General features: G+C 39.2%; 1 protein-coding gene across 2 annotated transcripts in view; it reads right to left on the reverse strand.

Annotated features, from left to right (window-relative positions):
• LOC137183578 (receptor-type tyrosine-protein phosphatase beta-like) overlaps nucleotides 1–15218 on the reverse strand; it is a 53820-nt gene extending 38602 nt beyond the window's left edge. For both annotated transcript variants that reach the window (XR_010928503.1, XM_067590733.1), the window contains exons 1-4: nucleotides 14994–15218; nucleotides 11817–12218; nucleotides 7197–9088; nucleotides 3062–3341 (exon numbers count right to left, since the gene is read on the reverse strand). Coding sequence is in view for 1 of the 2 variants with exons in the window: in XM_067590733.1 (XP_067446834.1) it covers nucleotides 3062–3341; nucleotides 7197–9088; nucleotides 11817–12218; nucleotides 14994–15045 (2626 nt within the window). In the remaining variant the exon portion in view is untranslated. The remainder of the gene's footprint in view (nucleotides 1–3061; nucleotides 3342–7196; nucleotides 9089–11816; nucleotides 12219–14993) is intronic.
• Nucleotides 15219–19256: the final 4038 nt, after the last annotated feature.

The following is a 19256-nucleotide window of genomic DNA, read 5'->3' on the forward strand; positions in this document are numbered from 1 at the left end:
CCTAACCTAATGCACACATTAGATTTCTTCTATGTTTTCCCTCTTAAAGTTTTTTTTAGGAAGTCTTTCCTTATTCAAATCAAGGGTCTAAGGATAGATATTTGAATGTAGTTCTTAGGTGCTTGATTGATTAAACAACTTACACATAATTTCAAAGAGGAGAATTCAGACCACAAAATTTCAGATAGATGATTCTGACAGTAAAATATTTCAGTGTTATAAATTCTGTGTTGTTTAAATTTCAACATTAAATATTTGATAGTTCAATAGTTAAATTTCACATTTAGATATTCAGTTACTCATAAGATTCAAATATTTATAGCCACCATTTGTTTCCATAGGTGTCCACATATGTTTGGCCATATAAAGTACTTGAGTAACATTTTCTATACTAAACATATGATCAGTTGATAAAATACTTTATATTTATGTAGATTAAATATCCAAAAAGTATCGGACGAAATTTGATGAAGTGCAACATTAAAATGTCGTTTTAATGTTAATGCATCAGTTCAAATAATCCAACAGCATAATACATAATTATATCAGACTCTAAAATGAGTTCTATTACTTTTGATACTTATTGAAAATACTGATGTACTTTTGCTGAAGTCAAATTTTGAATACAGGACTTGTACTTATAATGGAATATTTTTTCACATTTTGGAATTTTACATTTACTTAAAGAGTAACTTCTCATTAAAAGTTATTATTCTCATCACAATTTATTATTCTCATCACAAGTCATTATTCTCATCTGATTTATTATTCTCATCAAAAGTTATTCTTCTCATCAGTCATTACTTTCAACACAAGATTTTATTCTTATCACAAGTAATTATTCTCATCCTTTCCCATCCTTCTCAACATATCAGTAATGTGATGACCTGCTTATAAACCAGGTGTTTCCAGTATTATTACTGGAAAACAGTTATGATCTACACTTTCTCCCCTTAAGAAATAATCTTCCCTTCACCTCTGCACAGAAGACAAAGTGAAATCTCAGACTCAGATTTCTAATCTATGAATGCTATAAAAACAAACGGTGTGAAGGCCTCCTGCATCCGCTGCTACAGAGGAACAATGTGAAACGGGAAGTGGCCCAGAGGAGTCTGGAAACAAACACTTGAGATTAGATGAACAGCATTGTTAGTGAGCTCTCTGCTCAGGACGCTCGGACAAACCTGCAGCTACAAACGCAAACCTCTGCTGGCAACGTGCGGACGCTGTGGCCTTGACTTTGTACTTTGTGGCCTTGACTTTGTACTTTGTTACAGAGAGGAGGGGGCAGGATGGAGAGGATGTCCCCTGCTGCTCACCCTAATCTTTTCAGGGTTTTATCATCGATATGCAACAGCATCTTTAAATGAAGCTTTGGTAGCTTTTTTTTTCTTATTCTTGCACATGTGAACAAATCACAGAGAGAAAATAAAACTTTTTATAAGCTCCTGTCAATTTCCACTGTTAGTTTCCTTCCTCATTCATAATGTGTCACTTTTCTAAAGTTCTAAAATTAACAACATACAGACAGAATGTACACAGGTTAATTACAAAACAAAATATAAAGGCAATAATAATAATAATAATTCTTGTGTTTGCCTGCCTCTGTACTGCACATATCCTGACAAATACCCACACATACACATACAATGAAAGAGGAAGCTGTGTATGTAATTAGTATCACTATAAATACTGTCATCACATATTGTATGTGATGTGAAGCAGACTCACATTATGAATGAAATGTTACTAAATCATATAAGTGTTTCTATCACATATTGTACAGATTGTAAAACACTGTGTAATTTTGTCTTTTATAAATTAAAGTGACTTGATTCGATGATGTTGCTGTAATTTCTTATTCATGCTACAAAGTTTCCATATCGATACATGACAACATACAGTATCACTTACTGTTATTATTAGCGCTGCAACTAAAGATTATTTTCATTATCGATCAATCTGCTGATTAATTTTAACATCTTAAAACAGTGAAATATGTCTGTTACAATTTTCTAGAGCTCACTGAGATGTCATCAAATGTCTCGTTGTATCTGATCAACAGTCCAAAACCCCCAAAATATTCAGTTACTATCATGTAAACCCAAGAAAAAGCTACAAATGATCCCATTTCAGAAACTGGAACCAACAACTGTTTGGTATATTTGCTTGAAAAATTACTTACATGATTATTCAACTATCAAAATAGTTGCCAATTAATTTTCTGTCAATCAATTAATCAATTACTCATTGCAACTCTAGTTGTTCATGATGAGAACATGTTGACATTTTAAACATACGGTGTCAACATAGTTGAGGGTGTAGATTTAAATTTTCTGTTGTGTTTATAGCAGGTATAATTTATCCTCCAGGAAAAGGAATGCATTTAGATTGTATGTATGTATGTATATGATAGGACTGAAAGCTCCGGAACAGCTGCTAAATGGACCTTGTGGTGAGACTGATTGTTTACAACAACAAGAATGAACTTTTGATCTCAACATTTAATCCAAGATAGACAAGACCAAAGATCTCAGAAAAATGTAAATCTGAGCATCTACAATTAAATGACAGACTCCATCTGCTGAGGAAGATCATGTGATTGAAAGCTCCAGAACTGCTACTAATGGGCCTTGTAGTGAGATTGTTTTGTCAACAGTATTAAAGTAAATTGTAAAGTGCAGCATCCTTCATCAAATTACATTTTTGTTTGATCAGTTGAAACAAATAATTCATAAAATTAGGTTTATAACGAGATAATTACATTAAAATTCATAACTACAACATAAATTATCATATTTAAACAGTAAAAACAAAGTAAAAAATTTCTAAGATACAGATTTTGGCAGATAATTAAGGATAATTAAGCAAACTATCCTGATATTTGTTTAATTTCATGTCAGTTTTTAACTTTTCTTATTGTCTCATAATCTCTCCATCACTGCAGATATATATAAGGAGTAAAAAAAAAAAAAACAAACAAAACACCAAATACCAATTTTACACAAGAACAATTAAAATCAGACATCAGATCAAATGAATCCTCCAGGGTGGTTCTTACCTGTGCGCACTGACGCGTTGCTCCTCTCTCCATCCTTCTTGGAAATCACCGCTAAACGGTATAAAGTCCCGGGTTCCAGATCCGTGATGTGACAGATGAAGGTGTGACTGAGCTCTCCATGCGGCTCACAGTCTGTGCCATCAGCCCGGCTCTCCTCCTCAGTGAACACGGTGAAGTTACAGAACAGAGCTGATGTGTTAAATGTCACAACAGCTGAGTTCGAGTCTGCGCTGATTTGTGTGAAGTTCACGGAGCAGCGGGGAGCCTCGGTGCTCTGAACCTGAAACAAGGACATGAAGACAGGAAATCAGTGACAACCTGCAGGATATAATCATCAGTGTTTCAAAAAGAGACTCAGATCCTTTAACTCACCCCCTTCAAGCTCCAAAATAAACCGAGTATAAAATAACTTGTGGCGCATCTGAGCATCGCGGTCGCTCATTTAAATCCGTCCGTTCAGTTAGCAAGAAACACACAGATGATATTTCAGGATTAGCTGACATAACTAGGATGTAAAGATGGAAAAATGTGCCAGCGCTTCACTGATGATCCACACGGGACGCGAGCGCTACAGTTTGGCACGTCGTGCGTAAAAGTGAGTCCAGTCTCCATCCACATCTACATCTTCATCCTCATAGCCTGCAGCATCACGTTGGACCGGTGCGTTACATCAGCTCCAGTGACAGAATCGAAACCAATATCACCAGTTTCGTTTGAAAAAGCCTCACATGCAGTTTCTCCACATTTCTCAAACAGCTCGGACTCTTTTCTCTTTCATGGATAATCGATCTGTAAACTTTCACTGAACTGAAACAGAAGCAGGCGGGCTCTCTGCTGCAGCAACCCCGCCCTCCCTTCCTTCCTGCCCGCCTCAGACTTTCTCTGATGACCTTTAGCATCAAACTGTGCTCCATCCATCAGTGCATAATCTACTGTTATTATTAAGGTTGAATAAGAGTTATGCAACCAGGAAGCGGCTTCAGATCCAGAGACAAAGCTCTAACAATAGATATGTGAACATTCATTCAGAGAAAGAATTTCATCAAAGAGGGAGCAACATGATCACTTATGAAAGGTTTGATCAGTCAGTATAAACTGTAGACATCAAACCTTTAATTTCTCCAGACTGTTCATATAATTCACAGCAGAAGCAGAATTCAGATCTGTTGCTTAAGTAAACATGACAGTACAACAGTGTAGAAATACTCTGTTGCACTGACTGAAGTCCTTGTTTCAGCTGTTTTCAATATGCTTCACAATCACAGACTCATCCTCAGCTGTGCAACTGGTAACATCCAATCACATTCATTCAGGTGTACAGTGCACACATATTTTGACCTGACACTGTCACATTTACTCATTTTGCAGATTTCACTCCTGCCGTTTGCTGCTGCCGCTGACAAATCAGTGCTCCTGGTTTCGGACTTTATTAAAGGGGACATATCCTGCACATTTCCAGGTCTATATCTATGTTCTGGGGCTCTACTGGAATATCTTTGTATGACTTACAGTTAAAAAAAAATCCTTATTTACTGCATCTTATTGCCCTTTTACACAGCCCCTCTGAAAGAAGCTGTTTTAATGCCTGTCACTTTAAGGCCCCCCTCCCGATCAGCCCACTCTGCTCTGATTGGTCAGCTTCTGGAAGCTGCAACATGGCTGACTTCCGGACGTTCGGGAAGCTACGTCAACAACCATGAAACAAACTATAGTAGTAGGATTTCACTACTTTTTCTTGTTATTTATTCAAAATGTCAACTTCTCAAATATGAACGCCTCACAGTTTGGGAATCTATAATGAACCTTTTTTTTTTGCTGTTTTCTGAAATTTTGGAAATAATGAAGCAATGACGCAAACAAACAAACTAAAATCTTAACTTAAGGTCACTTATTAGCTTTTTTTTCTGGAGCTTTCATTTGCCAATTGCATCTCATGGTCTCCATCTACGGATGGAGTTTGCCAAGGTTGTCATGGAGATGTCTTCATATAGGATCAGAGTGATACTGAAGTCATGATGACAGTTGATCAATCCCCATGGAAACTGGGCAACATTAACAGATTAATCAATAAGGACAATAACAATAATAATAATAATGATCATCAGTTGTAGTTCTCTGTCACCTTCGCTGCACCTGAACACTGATCTGTTTATCACAGTTTCCTCTGATGATTCCTCATGTCTGTAGTTTCCCACCAGGAAATCATCTTTTAAAGCGTTATATCAAACTATTCAGACGGATGAAGATGACTTTTTTTTTTTTGTCTTTATAAACAAAACCTCATAATCACAACCTCCCTGTTTTCATTCTGACTGGATGTTCATCTCTCCACATGTTTCCTGTCAGACTCATTACTGTACATATCAAACAAAGGTAGAAAAAACAAAAGCTTTAAAGAAAGAAACAAAGTGAATAATGTTAAATTTCTAAATGTCTGCTGTTTAGGTGAGAAGAAATGTTTCTGTTAACGTTTAAACTGGACTAGAATATTTAATTCTGACATGAAACATAAAGATAAATATGTGCTGATTTATGGTTCAGACACTGAGACCGACGACAACATCACAATCACTTTATGTTTCTTTGTTTCTTCAGTCTGCACATTATCTTCCACACGTTTGTTCCAAATAAAAACACTTTGTTTATTCTTTTAAACTGCTTCGTCAATCTTTCAAAGCGTCTTTGATGTTAGCCACAGGATTCTGAAGCTTTGAAATGTGTTTCCTGTTCACTGCTCTCTGCTATTTCTGTTATTTACTGAAACTATTAAATCATAAACTAGTTACAGGAAGTCTGGGTGAGGCAGACTGAGATCAGCCCGTTACAGTCATCCAGCTAACGTGGGCAGCGGTGGCCTAAAGGTCAGAAAGGGAACCGGAAGGTCATCGATTCAATTCCCGGACCGGCAGGATAAATGTGGGTGGGGAAAATGAAATCATAACCCCCACTTAAGGTGGCCTTAAGCAAGGCCCTTAACCTAAAACTGCTCAGTCATCGGCCGATTAGACTGTGGTTGTACTGGGCAGCTTCCAGGTATGAATGTGTGTGACCGTGTGAATCAGGGCGTTCCTATAAAAGAGACGCTTCCTCTCAGTGAAACTTTCCCAAAGGTTAAAAAAACATGTCTCTTCAAACCTTTAATGGAACATTAATCCCAAAACTCAACACCGAGACACGTCAGAGGAAGTGAAATTACTTACTGACACACACTTTGAGTCTAGCTCACAGAGCTACGCTACTAGCATGACTAAAAATATTGATTAGTAGAGTTTGGAGGTCCTCATTGGCTTTGGCTTTCAGTCATGGTGGTGTTATGGTAAAAATGCTAAAGCTTTAGCAGCTGCTAATACAGACAAGTTAGCAACAACACAGCAGTTCCTAAAGGTGCTGATAGAGACTGAAATATGTATTTAACAAACAGCAAACACAAGTTTCCAACCAAATGTAGCGCAAATTTTAACCAAAGAATATCAGTGAAAGAAGCTTCAAATCGATATTAGGAGTTGGTTCATCAAGATAAACAGCTGGTGGCGCTAATTTTCCAGTTGGTGCCATTAAACCATTGCAGAAGAAGAGGACACAACGAGATGACCTCATTACAAGAGCAGCAGTCAAAGCTCAAATGATGGAAAACATGACGGAAATGTGACATTTGTGTTTGTTTCATGTATTAATTTGAGGGACGTTACCACCTAGCTTTGTATTTTGTATTTTGTACAATATTATACTTTTTTTTTTGCTTTGTACTGTTTGTTGTTTTGCTGTTGTATGTTTTGATTGTGGGGGACTACGGATGCAAATTAGCTTTGAGCTAACTCCGGTGCAGTGCATCTTTAATGTTTAAAACTGCACACTGTCCCGATCAATAAATCAAGATCATTCAATCTCCTCATCGCTCCACACAGATCTGATGTTTTCACCTCTTCAGTGGAAGTCTGTTTACATTTGCTTTTTATCCACACAACAACTTTTACATCTCAGACAACAACAAACACTTTTTATAGATATTTTGGGATTTTTTCAAATTCTCGGTGTTGCCGTTCACGTTTTTTATGCACAAATTGAAATTGCAAATAAAAACAGGTGGATGGAAACAAATCTCCAGACGCAAATGTAAAGCAACAGGTCTACTTACAGGTGTGGTGGTGGTTAATTCTGACGTCGTCGTCGTCTGAAGTGTGGTTGTTGTAGTTGGAGGAAGAGGTGTGGTTGTTATCGCTGTCGTACTGGTTGTGGCGGTTGGAGTGGTAGCAGCTGTGGTTTTGATGGTAGTTGTGACAGGTTTGGTGGTAGCGGGGGTGGTTACGGTTGGAGTCGGGGTGGTTATGGTCTGTGTGGTTGCCATGGTTGCAGTTTCAGTTGTAGTGGGTGTGGTTGTGGTTGTAGTGGAGGTGGATACAGGTGTAGTAGTGGGTCTGGTTGTCGGTGTGTCTGTTGGCGTTGTGGGTGGGACTGTTGGCGTCGTGGCTCGGACTGTTGGCGTTGTGGGTGGGACTGTTGGCGTTGTGGGTGGGACTGTTGGCGTCGTGGCTCGGACTGTTGGCGTTGTGGCTCGGACTGTTGGAGTCGTGGGTGGGACTGTTGGCGTCGTGGCTTGGTCTGTTGGCGTTGTGGCTCGGACTGTTGGCGTTGTGGGTAGGACTGTTGGCGTCGTGGCTTGGTCTGTTGACGTTGTGGCTTGGTCTGTTGGCGTTGTGGCTCGGACTGTTGGCGTTGTGGGTGGGACTGTTGGCGTTGTGGGTGGGACTGTTGGTGTTGTGGGTGGGACTGTTGGCGTTGTGGCTTCGACTGTTGGAGTCGTTGGTGGGACTGTTTGTTTTGTGGTGATGATCCTTCCTGAAACAGTTGGGGACGTCGGTGGAGCTTGTTGAGTCGTGCCGCTCACTGAGATGCTCGGATAAACCGTAGAGATCGTCAGCGTGGTCGAAGTAACCGCAGGTGGCGTTTGGGAAGTCGTAGGCGGGGGACGAGGGGTGGACGGCTGAGACATCTCCACGACTGATGTGGGTTCGGCTGTGGAAGGCATCTGAGCAGGTGTAGGAGGCGTAGCAGTGGTGGATGCAGGTGCCACGTTGGTCTTAGTGCGTTTTATCTTCTCGTCAGTAGTTGAATGAGTCGTAGAAGTGGCGGTTTGGTCGGAAACAGAAACAGCAGATACACCAACAGAAGCATCAGAGGACGGAGACGAAACCTCAGAAATGAGTAGAGAGTCTGTGTTGCTGCTTGTGTTCATGTGCGAGGAAACTGTGGAGGGAACCAGAGTCACAGCTGCAGTTTCAGGGTCAGGCCCTGTAGACGAGGAGGAGGAGGAGGAAGAGGAGGACAAGACAGAGGAGGAGGAGGAGGAGGAGGAGGATGAGGAGGACAAGATGGAGGTGGAGGAGGAGGTGGATGAGGAGGACAAGATGGAGGAGGAGGAGGAGGATGAGGAGGAGGAGGAGGAAGAGGAGGACAAGATGGAGGAGGAGGAGGAGGAAGAGGAGGACAAGACAGAGGAGGAGGAGGAGGAGGAGGAGGAGGAGGAGGAGGATGAGGAGGACAAGACAGAGGAGGAGGATGAGGAGGAGGAGGAGGAGGTAGAGGTGGAAACGTCTTGTTCTCGTGACGGCGTCTTGGCTTCAGTCCCGACCTCAGGGACATTTCTAGCCGATGACGCACTCTCCAATACGTCCGTGGATCGGTCGGTCGTGAACGCATCTGGACTCGATGAGTAAACATGGCTGCTGTTGAACCCTGACTGCTCTGTGACCGACGACGATGAAACATCAGGGTTAAAGTCTGCCGTTACCGACCTCCTGGTCCGAGGTTTGTTGATGTCATTTACATACAACGACGCTCCGTTAGTTATTGAGCTGTGGATCTTCGTGGTTGTGACCTGTCTGGCCGTCCTGTGGGTTTTTACCGTGTTTGATAATCGTTCATTAGTGACAGTTATGGCGGGAGTTTTGATGGCGTAGTTTTGATGGCTGGTGATTCCCAGGGGTTTATGTGTGGATAAGTGTAACGTGGTGGAGACAGGAGTCGTGTCTGAAAAATAATCAAAAAAACAACCTGAGTGATGTAAAAGACAAAACACAAAACAATGATTGTTTCCCTCAGTGATACTTATTTTTTTAAATATGTGTCGTACAATTCATGTGTTCTAAACTCTTAGACATATTGCAGAAAATAACCGATTGTCACTTATCATTGAATTATTTTTTTTATTCTATCCGAGGTTAGCGCTTTACACTTTTGACATGTTTCCTGATTGTGTTTTGGCAACGTGTCAATCCCAGAAACAATAGTAGCGGTCCCTCAAGTGGCAGTTAAAGGATCAGTCCAGCGTTTTATATTTTTCTTATTATGATCGAATCCCATGTGCAGCGCCAACCCGACAATGTGTTGGCACGTCTCTCAGTACTTTCCTCCTTTCATACTCTGTCTGCGTCTCTCAGCTCTGAGCCCATTGGTTCCTACTAAAGACGTAATTATTTAAAAATACCTCACAAATATATAGTTTCATATTTTAGTAATCAGTAATTTCCTAAAACAGATACACAAACAATTAGGGCTGCATATCTGACACATTTACAGTCTTTTTAGCATCAAATTCCCTCTTTGTGTTTCCTCGGACAGTGTTTCCCTGTTGAGCTGCAGGTGGAAGTATAGTAACAAAAAGAGGGACTTTGGCACTAAAAAGACTGTAACGTTGAAAGATATCTACTTGATTTGACTCATTAGGACGCTGAAGCTTCATATTAGCTTCAGATAAACTTTTAAATACATTTTTGCACAGAAGGAGGACTGTGGATTTTGTTCTCCATCACTTACATTGTAAGGTCATTATGAAGGGATCTTTTAATGGTCAGTATGAACAAGATTACAGCAAGAAAAACATGTTTCAATGTTCATTTGGGCTCCTGACTGATGTTTTAAGACACACCTAAAAAATTATGAACCCGTCCTTTAATCTTTTAGTCTTTAAAATGGCAGAAAAAAGTGAAAAATGTCATCACAATTTCCCAAAACCTAAATTAAAATATTCCAAAGTGTCATTTTATTCGACCAAAACCCCAAAATATATATGTGTTTATTTTCATATATGACAAAGAAAAGTGTCAAATAGTCACATTTAATAGTGAAATTTTGTCATTTTTGCTGGAAAAATGTTGATTATTCAACAATCAAAATAGGTGACAGTTAATTTTCTGCAGATCAACCAATCGATTTAATTGTGTCAGCTCTACACACAATACTTGTTAGTAGATCAATACATTGTTGGGTTGGGATTATTGATCCTACATTCATTCTCAGCCTAGTGGGGGAGATCTAATGAATGAATTCAGATTCAAATAACTAAAGTGGAAAAAAGCAGCAAAGATTCTAGAAAGTGATCAAGAATTTTGGTGTTTTTTGACCAAAGTGTAAATGAAAGTTTTTGGATTTCACCATTTAAACTTGCAACGGTACCTCTGGATGACATCATATCGCACAAAACATCAGGACCTTCTCTGGTATGTTGGCTGAGATGTTCTCGGCCTTGAGCGCCTCTGACAGGAAGAACACTGCTGATGTTTTTCCTGCCTGACTGAGTGAACTAACGGCTCCGACAATGTCAGAGGTCAGGATGAGGGGTGGACGAGTCTGTGAGTCAATGAGACTTCTCTCTCTCTCTCTCTCTCTCTCTCTCTCTCTCTCTCTCTCTCTCTGTCTCTCTCTCTCTTTTATTCTATTACTTCTTTCTTATTTGCACAAATAAAACAAACAATAACACATAATAGAAAAGGACTATGACTGTTTTTCTGTCCATATTCTAAGATAAATGAGTGTTGTTATTGTTATTAATGAGTTATTTATTTTAGGGTTATTTTTATAATCCATAAATAAATATATACTAGAAATAAAGTTTTTGAAACGGCACATCTTGAAAGTGAGTAGGAGATGGAGGAGGGGGGATCATGTTATATTGATACAGAACTTTAACTTTAAAGGGTAATGACACACTAAATCAGTTTTTTTTTTACACTGCACACATAATAACAGGTTTATGTTGGAATATGATGTTATTACAGGTGATTTTTCCAACAACACACATATTGTGTGTAAAAAGTAATTTTTCTAGCTTATTTCTGTCTGCTTGGATTTGAAAATTCAGTTCAGCTGAATCTTCTCATCGTGACGTAAAAGGCGAGACGAGGCCGCCGAGGTTTATTTCATATCAGCTGCCACGCCGAGTATAAATATCTCAACACTGATAACTGTCGCCTCAGTTTGTGCCTCTCACACAAAGCTGCTGGTAGTGTTAATAAGCCTGAAAAGAGACGGCGACGTCGTGCAACACATGAGCTGCTGATAAATAACTGTGCTGTATTCAAAGCTTTACAAGATATTCAAGGCCGATGACGTTAACAACGATAAACGGCAGGGCCGCAGCTACGTACTGACTCTCACCCCACAGACAGCTCAGCTACAACACAGAAAGTTTTACAAAAGGGCCATGAATGTGTTTCTAGTGACAGTTAAAGCTCCTGTGGACACGGAGAGTCTGACAGCAGCTGTTCATGGCTGGTTAGCTCTACATCTATTCATGCTACACTGAGCGGTGGTCAGTTTGTGACCCCTGACCCCCTGACGCCCCCTACAGTCGCCCTGAGGGAGGGAGCTAGCAGAGTTTGACTGTGTAGTTACCCTTTAAATATATATAAAAGTTTCATTTGCAGGAAATGGTTTCCCCGGTCAACATCACACCTGTGATGCTGCCGTCTCCTCTCACCTGTCTCGGGACATAAAGACTTCATCAGCTGATTCCCTCCTGAGTCCACCTCATATTGGCTCCAGTCCGAATACTGCGAGTTTCCTCTGATCACCACGCGCGTCCCCTGTTTCTTCAGGTACATCTGCGCCTCAGCCAATCCGAACGTTCGTTTCTCGCTGTCGCATTTCCACGCCGGAGCTGCGCTGCAGGGCCTCAGGTAGGCCAGGCGGGCGTGGGCGGGCAGGCGGGGGTTCGGATCGGCCCACAGACACAGAGAAGACTGAGTGTGCATTAGCCTGTCGCCGCCCGACCACGCCCACTGCTGTGCGGGGTTAGTGATGTCACACCGACCCAGTTTGACCACCTGTTGGTGGTTCAGCAGACACAACTTCCTCGGGGTCAGCATGACGAGGAAACCCGCTGAGGAGACACAAGGTCACAGTTTATTAAATCCAGAACTACCTGTGTTCATATGTTCATTCTCGATTAATCTGCCGATTATTTTCACAATTAATGAATTAATCTTTAAGTCTTTAAATGTCCACAAAATGTTGTGTAACATTGAAAAGTGCTTTATTTGATCAAAAGTCCTAATAATTAAAGTGAAATTTTGACATTTTTCCTGGAAAAATGACGAATATTTCATGAAAATCTTCAAATTTTTTGATGATCAACTCATCAGTTAATTGATTGCTTTGGCTGTAAAACCAATATCTGTTAGCAGATGTCAGTTCAACTAAATCTAGTCATGCAAATAGTTTATGTGCTGATATTTTCTGCCTCCGCACCGATACGATGAAAACCTCAACAGCAACTGATTTAAGATATTTTCTACTGAAGAGTCTCTTTAAAACCAGCAGACAGCGACATCTGTGGATCATTAAGAACCTTCTCCTATGAAGACATATTTTAAATTATTACAGCTGTGTTTTACTGTATCGTTTATCTGTTTGTACAGCATCTTCAACTTACGGTTGCTGACAAATAAACACTTATATCTGCTAACAACTACATTATAGAGCATTATAAAGCATTTATTAAATGTTTATATACTGATTACTAATGATAAATGAAGGGACTTAAATACTTGTTGTGGTTTTTGACTCTTTTGACATTCATTCTTTGTCTTTTTTCCTTCTTTACCTGTTTAAATTTAAGAGATAGACTCAGTATTATTGACATAACTTTATTTAGTCTGTCAGTTGAGATGAGGGGGGGGGTTATCCTCAAAGTGAAAACTGATGAATCTGTATGTTTTTGTGTGTGTGAACTGAAAATATTGTTCAGAGGTTTTAACTGCTGGACACAAGATGTCCTCCTACTTCACTGTAAAGTCCATTTTCAGTAACCTGCATACTGGACAACAACTGGCTCCAAAATTGTTGTGACGTCACTGAGAAACTTCAGTAGATGGATGTAAAAAAAACAAACTCTGCACAGAGAAGCTCAAACATCCGACTGAAGGAACAAGAAGAAACACGTTTTTAACTGAAGGCGTCTTTAAGTTTTCTGGAGATAATTATAAAATTTGTTGTTAACTTACAGAGAAAACAGCTCTGCAGTTATATGTTTGAGTTCAGTGGTTGTGTTGAGTTTAAAAGCATTTGAAACTTCCTTGTAAAAAATATATATAAAAATCACCATATAAACTCAAGTAAATATTATTCATTTAAATATTATTCTTTATGTAACATTTGGTTGTATGTTTTCTTGTAAACACAGATAAGTAAACTTCCTTTCTGGGAACCTTCCTGAGGATTTACAGTAACATTTCTGTTCCTTTTATAGAAAGTTAAAGGAAACTAGAGTCAAACGTTATCAAAAATTATAAATAACATTTTAGATATGAGGAATGACTGAGTGTCATGATCATACATATGAGTCACTGATGTTTTGATTTTTAGTTGCTGAGGGATACAAAAGTTTAACAGGAAATAATAAAGTGTTAGTCAATAACTCTACATGTTTGTTTCCTGCAGTTTTCACCAACATCTCAACCAACCTCCACTCGTTTTTTAAATGAAGGGCACTTCCTGTTTGAACACCATCACTTTCTGTTTGAGTAAAAGTCAGCATTTTTTTTCTTTTTTTTTTTTTAAACATTTTTAAACAAACCTTTGGCTACCTGCATCATTCATATTTAAATTTACAATCGAGATGTTTTATAGTATGTGTCACTTATTGTTTCAGCAAATAAAACTGTGCTGTACTCAGATATTTGAGTAAAAGCAGAATAAAAAACGTTAGAAGTCCTGAACTTTTACTTGATTAAATGTGCACACATATTATGAACGAGATTAAAGTATTAAAAGTAGTTATTATACAGCAGACTGGTTCCTGTTTAACACTGGGATATTATTACTGGTACATTCATGTGTTTAATGTTGTAGCTACTTTACAAACTTTTGTGTATTTTAATAATAAGAAGAAGAACAACAACTTAACACTCATCTATTATCTTCAGCCTGTTAATAGTTTCACACTGTTTTTATTATTTCTTTGTTCTCTGTGTAATGCTGTTGTGTTTTTATGATTTATATCCAAATACTATTTATTTTATTCCACAATTCTTTTTAAAAATCTTCTTTTTCTTTTTTTTAAATGTACTCTATACATAAATTGACTTAACTTTATTCATATAGCACTAATTAAACACATGGTTTTACAATACAAAAAATACAAAAGAGTACACAGTAAATGAAATCCAAAACGTATCAGATAATAATACAATGCATCATTATAAGCAAATCTTTGAGTTTATATGTAAAATCTGAATCTGTAACGTCATCAGTAACTGAAATGAATGTACTTGAGTAAATATACTTTCCACCACGGTTTGTATTATTTTAGATTTTAAACCAATTTAATGTCTAATAGCTGTTAATCTATCACAGAATCCAATCATTATCTCTTCATTTATACCAAACAGCAGCTCGTACGGCCTCCTCATTTAACACACATAAACAACTACTTTACTTTAAACGTTCACAGTGAAGTTACTGGTTTTATTTTCGTGCTACTTCACAGCACAGATCAGAACAAACAGATCAGCCGAAATAAGTTTTCGTGAGGTAAGATCACACAGGTCACACATGAATACACTGCTTCGTATACAGCTCATGTTAGGCTGAGCTTTCTTCTTGTTTGTCTTCTCTCGGTTTGAATCTTTCCTGATAAACAACCAGCAGTACTTACATGCACAGCTGAACCTCAGAAGTAGAAATAAAACCAAAATTAGGACGTCCATGTTTCTCTGCTGCTGTTTGGTGCGTCTGCCAGCTTCAGATGAGCAGAGTAGAAGTGCTGAAGGGAAGTGCGTCTTTAGGGGGAGGAAAAAGTCAGCCAGCAGCGCTTCCTTCTATTCAATTGTTCTGCAGGATTCATAGTGAAGGAGCGCGTGGTGACCAGCGTGGAAATCCTCTTCTCTCGGAAATACCACAGTACATCCCAGATGTTCAGTTTGTACTGATGAAGCTGCTGCAGAAAACATTCAGCAAAACAGCACAGATGCTTCAGATGCTTTAAATGAAATAATACACAGAGAGAATAAGATGATGATCTCATGCTTTTTGTTTTATTAGGATTTAGTTTCAAATCACATATGTGATAAAACTGAAAATTCAAAGCCAGTTTATTTGCATAAAGTTTGACAAGAAATACTTTAAAATCAATGCATAAACATTTAATAAATTATTAATAACTCAATATTATGTAGCAGATATGAGGTCATTTTTAAGTGTTTGTTAATGTACAATATTTGTCAACATGTACAACCTTTCCTGTAAAGACAGTGGACATGCAGCAGGACAACGTTCAACAAACTAACAATAAAATCATATACATGAGAATGTTAAAAATACCCCCAAAAGTAAAACTAAGCTAAAAACAAAACATCTTAAAGTGTGAGAGGTTTGCAAGTCAGAAGTTAAAGAACCAATTAGTAGAAACTCACTAATTACATGCAAAAAAATCAACCTCATAATGTTATTTTCATTGCACCTGAATGCACAAAAATATTAACTATTTCGTTAAAACAGTGTTTTGACAAACAGAAAGCTAATAAGCTAATAACAGAGCTGCAACCAAGGACCAGTGTGTAAGATTTAGGGGGATCAATTGGCAGAAATGGAATATAATATACATAAGTATGTTTTAATTAGTGTATAATCACCTGAAAATAAGAATCATTGTGTTTTCGTTACCTGAGAATGAGCCCTTTTATATCTACAGAGGGAGCGGGTCCGCCATGTTTCTACAGTAGCCCAGAATGGACAAACTAAACACTGAATCTAGGGAGGGACTTTCACATCTTTTTTCGCGGCCACCAGTTGGTTGTAATCTGCAACCTCACCACTAGATGCCACTAAATCCTACACGCTGGTCCTTTAAGTTAATCGGCAACTGTTCTGATAATCAATAAACTGTTTGGAATCTTTTTTTTTTTTAAAGAAAAAATGTTCAAATTCTCTGATTTTAGCTTCTTAAATGTGGATATTTTCAGGGTTATCTTTAGTCTTCTATGACAGTAACATAGAAAGGTTGTGGACTGTTGATCAGGACAAAACAACAATAATAACTTTCTAATGTTTCATCATTTTCTGATATTTTGTAGACAAAACAACTGATTGAGTAATCAAGAAAATAATGGATTAATCAATAATGAAAATAATCATTAGTTGCAGCCATAGTTTGGACTAAAAATAGTAAAAATATTTCCTCTACATGCATCATCTCATAATAAATCAAACATCTGAATACTTTAACAGGTTATTATCGTTGGTTTTTACAGGAGTCTGAAAGGGACTCAGATGTAAATTTGTGTGTTTTTTAGCTCTATCTGATACAATAAATGTATTGTGTATTGTCCCTGTTAAATAAACAACAAATACAAATAAAAATAATGTTGAAAAGTTTGTTTCATCATGTTTCCTGCAGCAGAGAGCTGCTTCTGTGGAAATAAAAACACACAAATGTTAACAACATAATGAGCCAAATAGAATCAAAATATGTGAAGAATGCATTTTTCCGTTTTGTTTTGTTCTCATTGTTCTTAAGCTCACGTTCCCTTTCTCTCTCTTATGGCTTCTGAGGATTTGTGAGTTTATATTTATGGCTGTTTGTTGCCTGTAATGTTGGCGATCGAGGAAATGAAGAATCTGTTGTTGTCATTATTATAAACTTTGCTCCTGAAAGGAAAAAGCAACAGAGTCATCAGTGTCAGCAGAGGCCTTCATATTCACACAGTCTCCTTTTCCTGCTCTTATCTTCAGGCGTACTGCTCCTTTTGTGGGACAGAGTACTAAATCAACCCTCAGCTCCCCCCCCTCCCTCTCCCCACATCCCTCCCCCCTTCACCTCCTCCTCCTCTGCTCTGACATCCTGTCCTGGTCAGGAGGAAGACAAGGAGAGGAGGAAGAGCAGAGAAAGGAGAGCTCTCACAGAGCGGAACATCTCCTCCACCCATCCACATCCTGACTGCAACCTTCACACAGCTCTGACACACACCAGCCTTCGCCGCAGTCACTCTGCACTCTGTTCTATTTAAGTGGGTTCATGTGTTTTCTGACACAGACTATGTGACAGTACAGTTTGAAGCACACGTACTCGATAGATGAACTCTGGACTGGAAACAAAATGTAACCACAACCAGACTCGGACAGCTTTTGACTGACACATCGCTATCACATCACCTCAGCTGTCATCAACCAGTCGCCCACTAGCGGCCACAGTTAGTCAGGTTGTTGAGGAATGTAGGAGCTACAGCTGATAAAGTAAAATGTCTTGTTCAACAACTGGCTGATACAAAAACAAAGTGAAAAACAAGCATTTAAGGATGAAACACACGTGAACCACATAACTGAACCAGTTGAAGTCGTGATATTAAGACACAAGCAGAATGTTTGTAAAATCAAACCTTTTCAAAAATAAAAACAGTGAAAAAAATCACTGAATATAATAGCGTCTCTACCTGGCCTATCACACCTTTTTTTCAAGTTTAAGGACTTTTTTACACAATGAAGATGTCACATCTCCCATTAATACAGAAATGCTGCTCATGTTACAGAGTTCTGGAGTTTTTGCACTATTTTTAATGCATCCTTACCGGACCTTTGATTCAGTGGAAATGTATTAAGTGGACATCTAAAACTTGTTTTTCAGTACACCTGGTTTAAAGGGCAGGTTCAGGTACTTTGAGTCTGACTTAATACAGTACTAACGTGCCAATATGATGCTTCAGCAGCCTCAGTTGGCTGACTGAGTCGATATATTGAAAAAGGTACAACCTGTTCCCTCTTTTTGTTTCTGTGGACTGTAGTTCCTCGCCAAGCTTTGGCGGAGGGATACATACTAGTGCTGGCGTGTGAGTCTGTTGCGGATTTGACAGTCGGGAGTATTTTTGCAGTCTGTGTTTTTAGACAGAAAGCTTCATATCAGCTTCGGCTGAACTTTGGAACGACAGCTGTGGATTTTGGTCCCCATTTCTTACAGTGTAGTCTCGCTCAGAGAGAACAGCTTCAGGGGAAAGTAGGAGAATAGGAATATTAAGTAGTAAGCTAGCGTTCGCTTCAGTCCGAGTTAGCGGGGCGTGTTTCCACAGCGTGAAATGCAACACCCGGCACTCCTACATCTGTAAGGTATTGGCTCTAAACGGAAAAGATGGCGCCGACCACAAGCCGCAACTCTGGGTTTCAAACTGGCTCTGATGCAAACCAACAGGTGACGTCACACCTCATTACACAGACGAATCCATTTCAGTTCTGTTTAAGTTTTAATAACATTGTTCATGAGATAAATAACTGCTCCGCATGATGAACCTGAAGCACTAACGCTGTCTGTCTGTCAGCTGTGTGTGTGTGTGTCTCCTCTCTCTCCTCTTTCCTGTCTGTCCTTTCCAGAGACTCTCTATGGTTTCCTCATCGTCCTGGTCACCTCTGTATCCACCGATGCTGCGGTTTACAGTGTCACACACTGATCAGCAGCTAAACCTGCTGAGATGATAACTCGCACAACCAACTAAACCCAAAAGATCCTCGTCTTAAAACTCTGAACCTGATCACAACATCTGTAACTACCATCACTCTGAAAAGTAACATAAACACCTCACAGAGAATTCAGGCACTAAAAAAAGATCAAATAAGGAACATTTAACTCTGACGTTCTCACCGCAGCTGAGTCCTTTGTCCTCGAGGATCTTCTCCTTAAAGCAGAACATGTTCTCCTTAAAGAACGTCTCCTCACAGCAGCTGATTGTGAGGTTTGATAAATGAGTGTTTCCCAGAGTCCAAGTCCAAGTCTGTCTGCTGGTTCTTTGTGTGCGGTGTTGGAGACTCCTCAGAGAGTGCAGCAGGTCCACATCCCATGGGACCACATATCTCAAGATATAAGGTGAGGTCAGTGCGGTCTGAGCTGAGCCGGGGCGGTCCAACAGAGCCCCTTCCTCTAAAACCCCTCCTCTCC

This window comes from Thunnus thynnus, chromosome 5 (genome assembly GCF_963924715.1).
Source record: "Thunnus thynnus chromosome 5, fThuThy2.1, whole genome shotgun sequence".
NCBI lineage: Eukaryota > Metazoa > Chordata > Actinopteri > Scombriformes > Scombridae > Thunnus > Thunnus thynnus.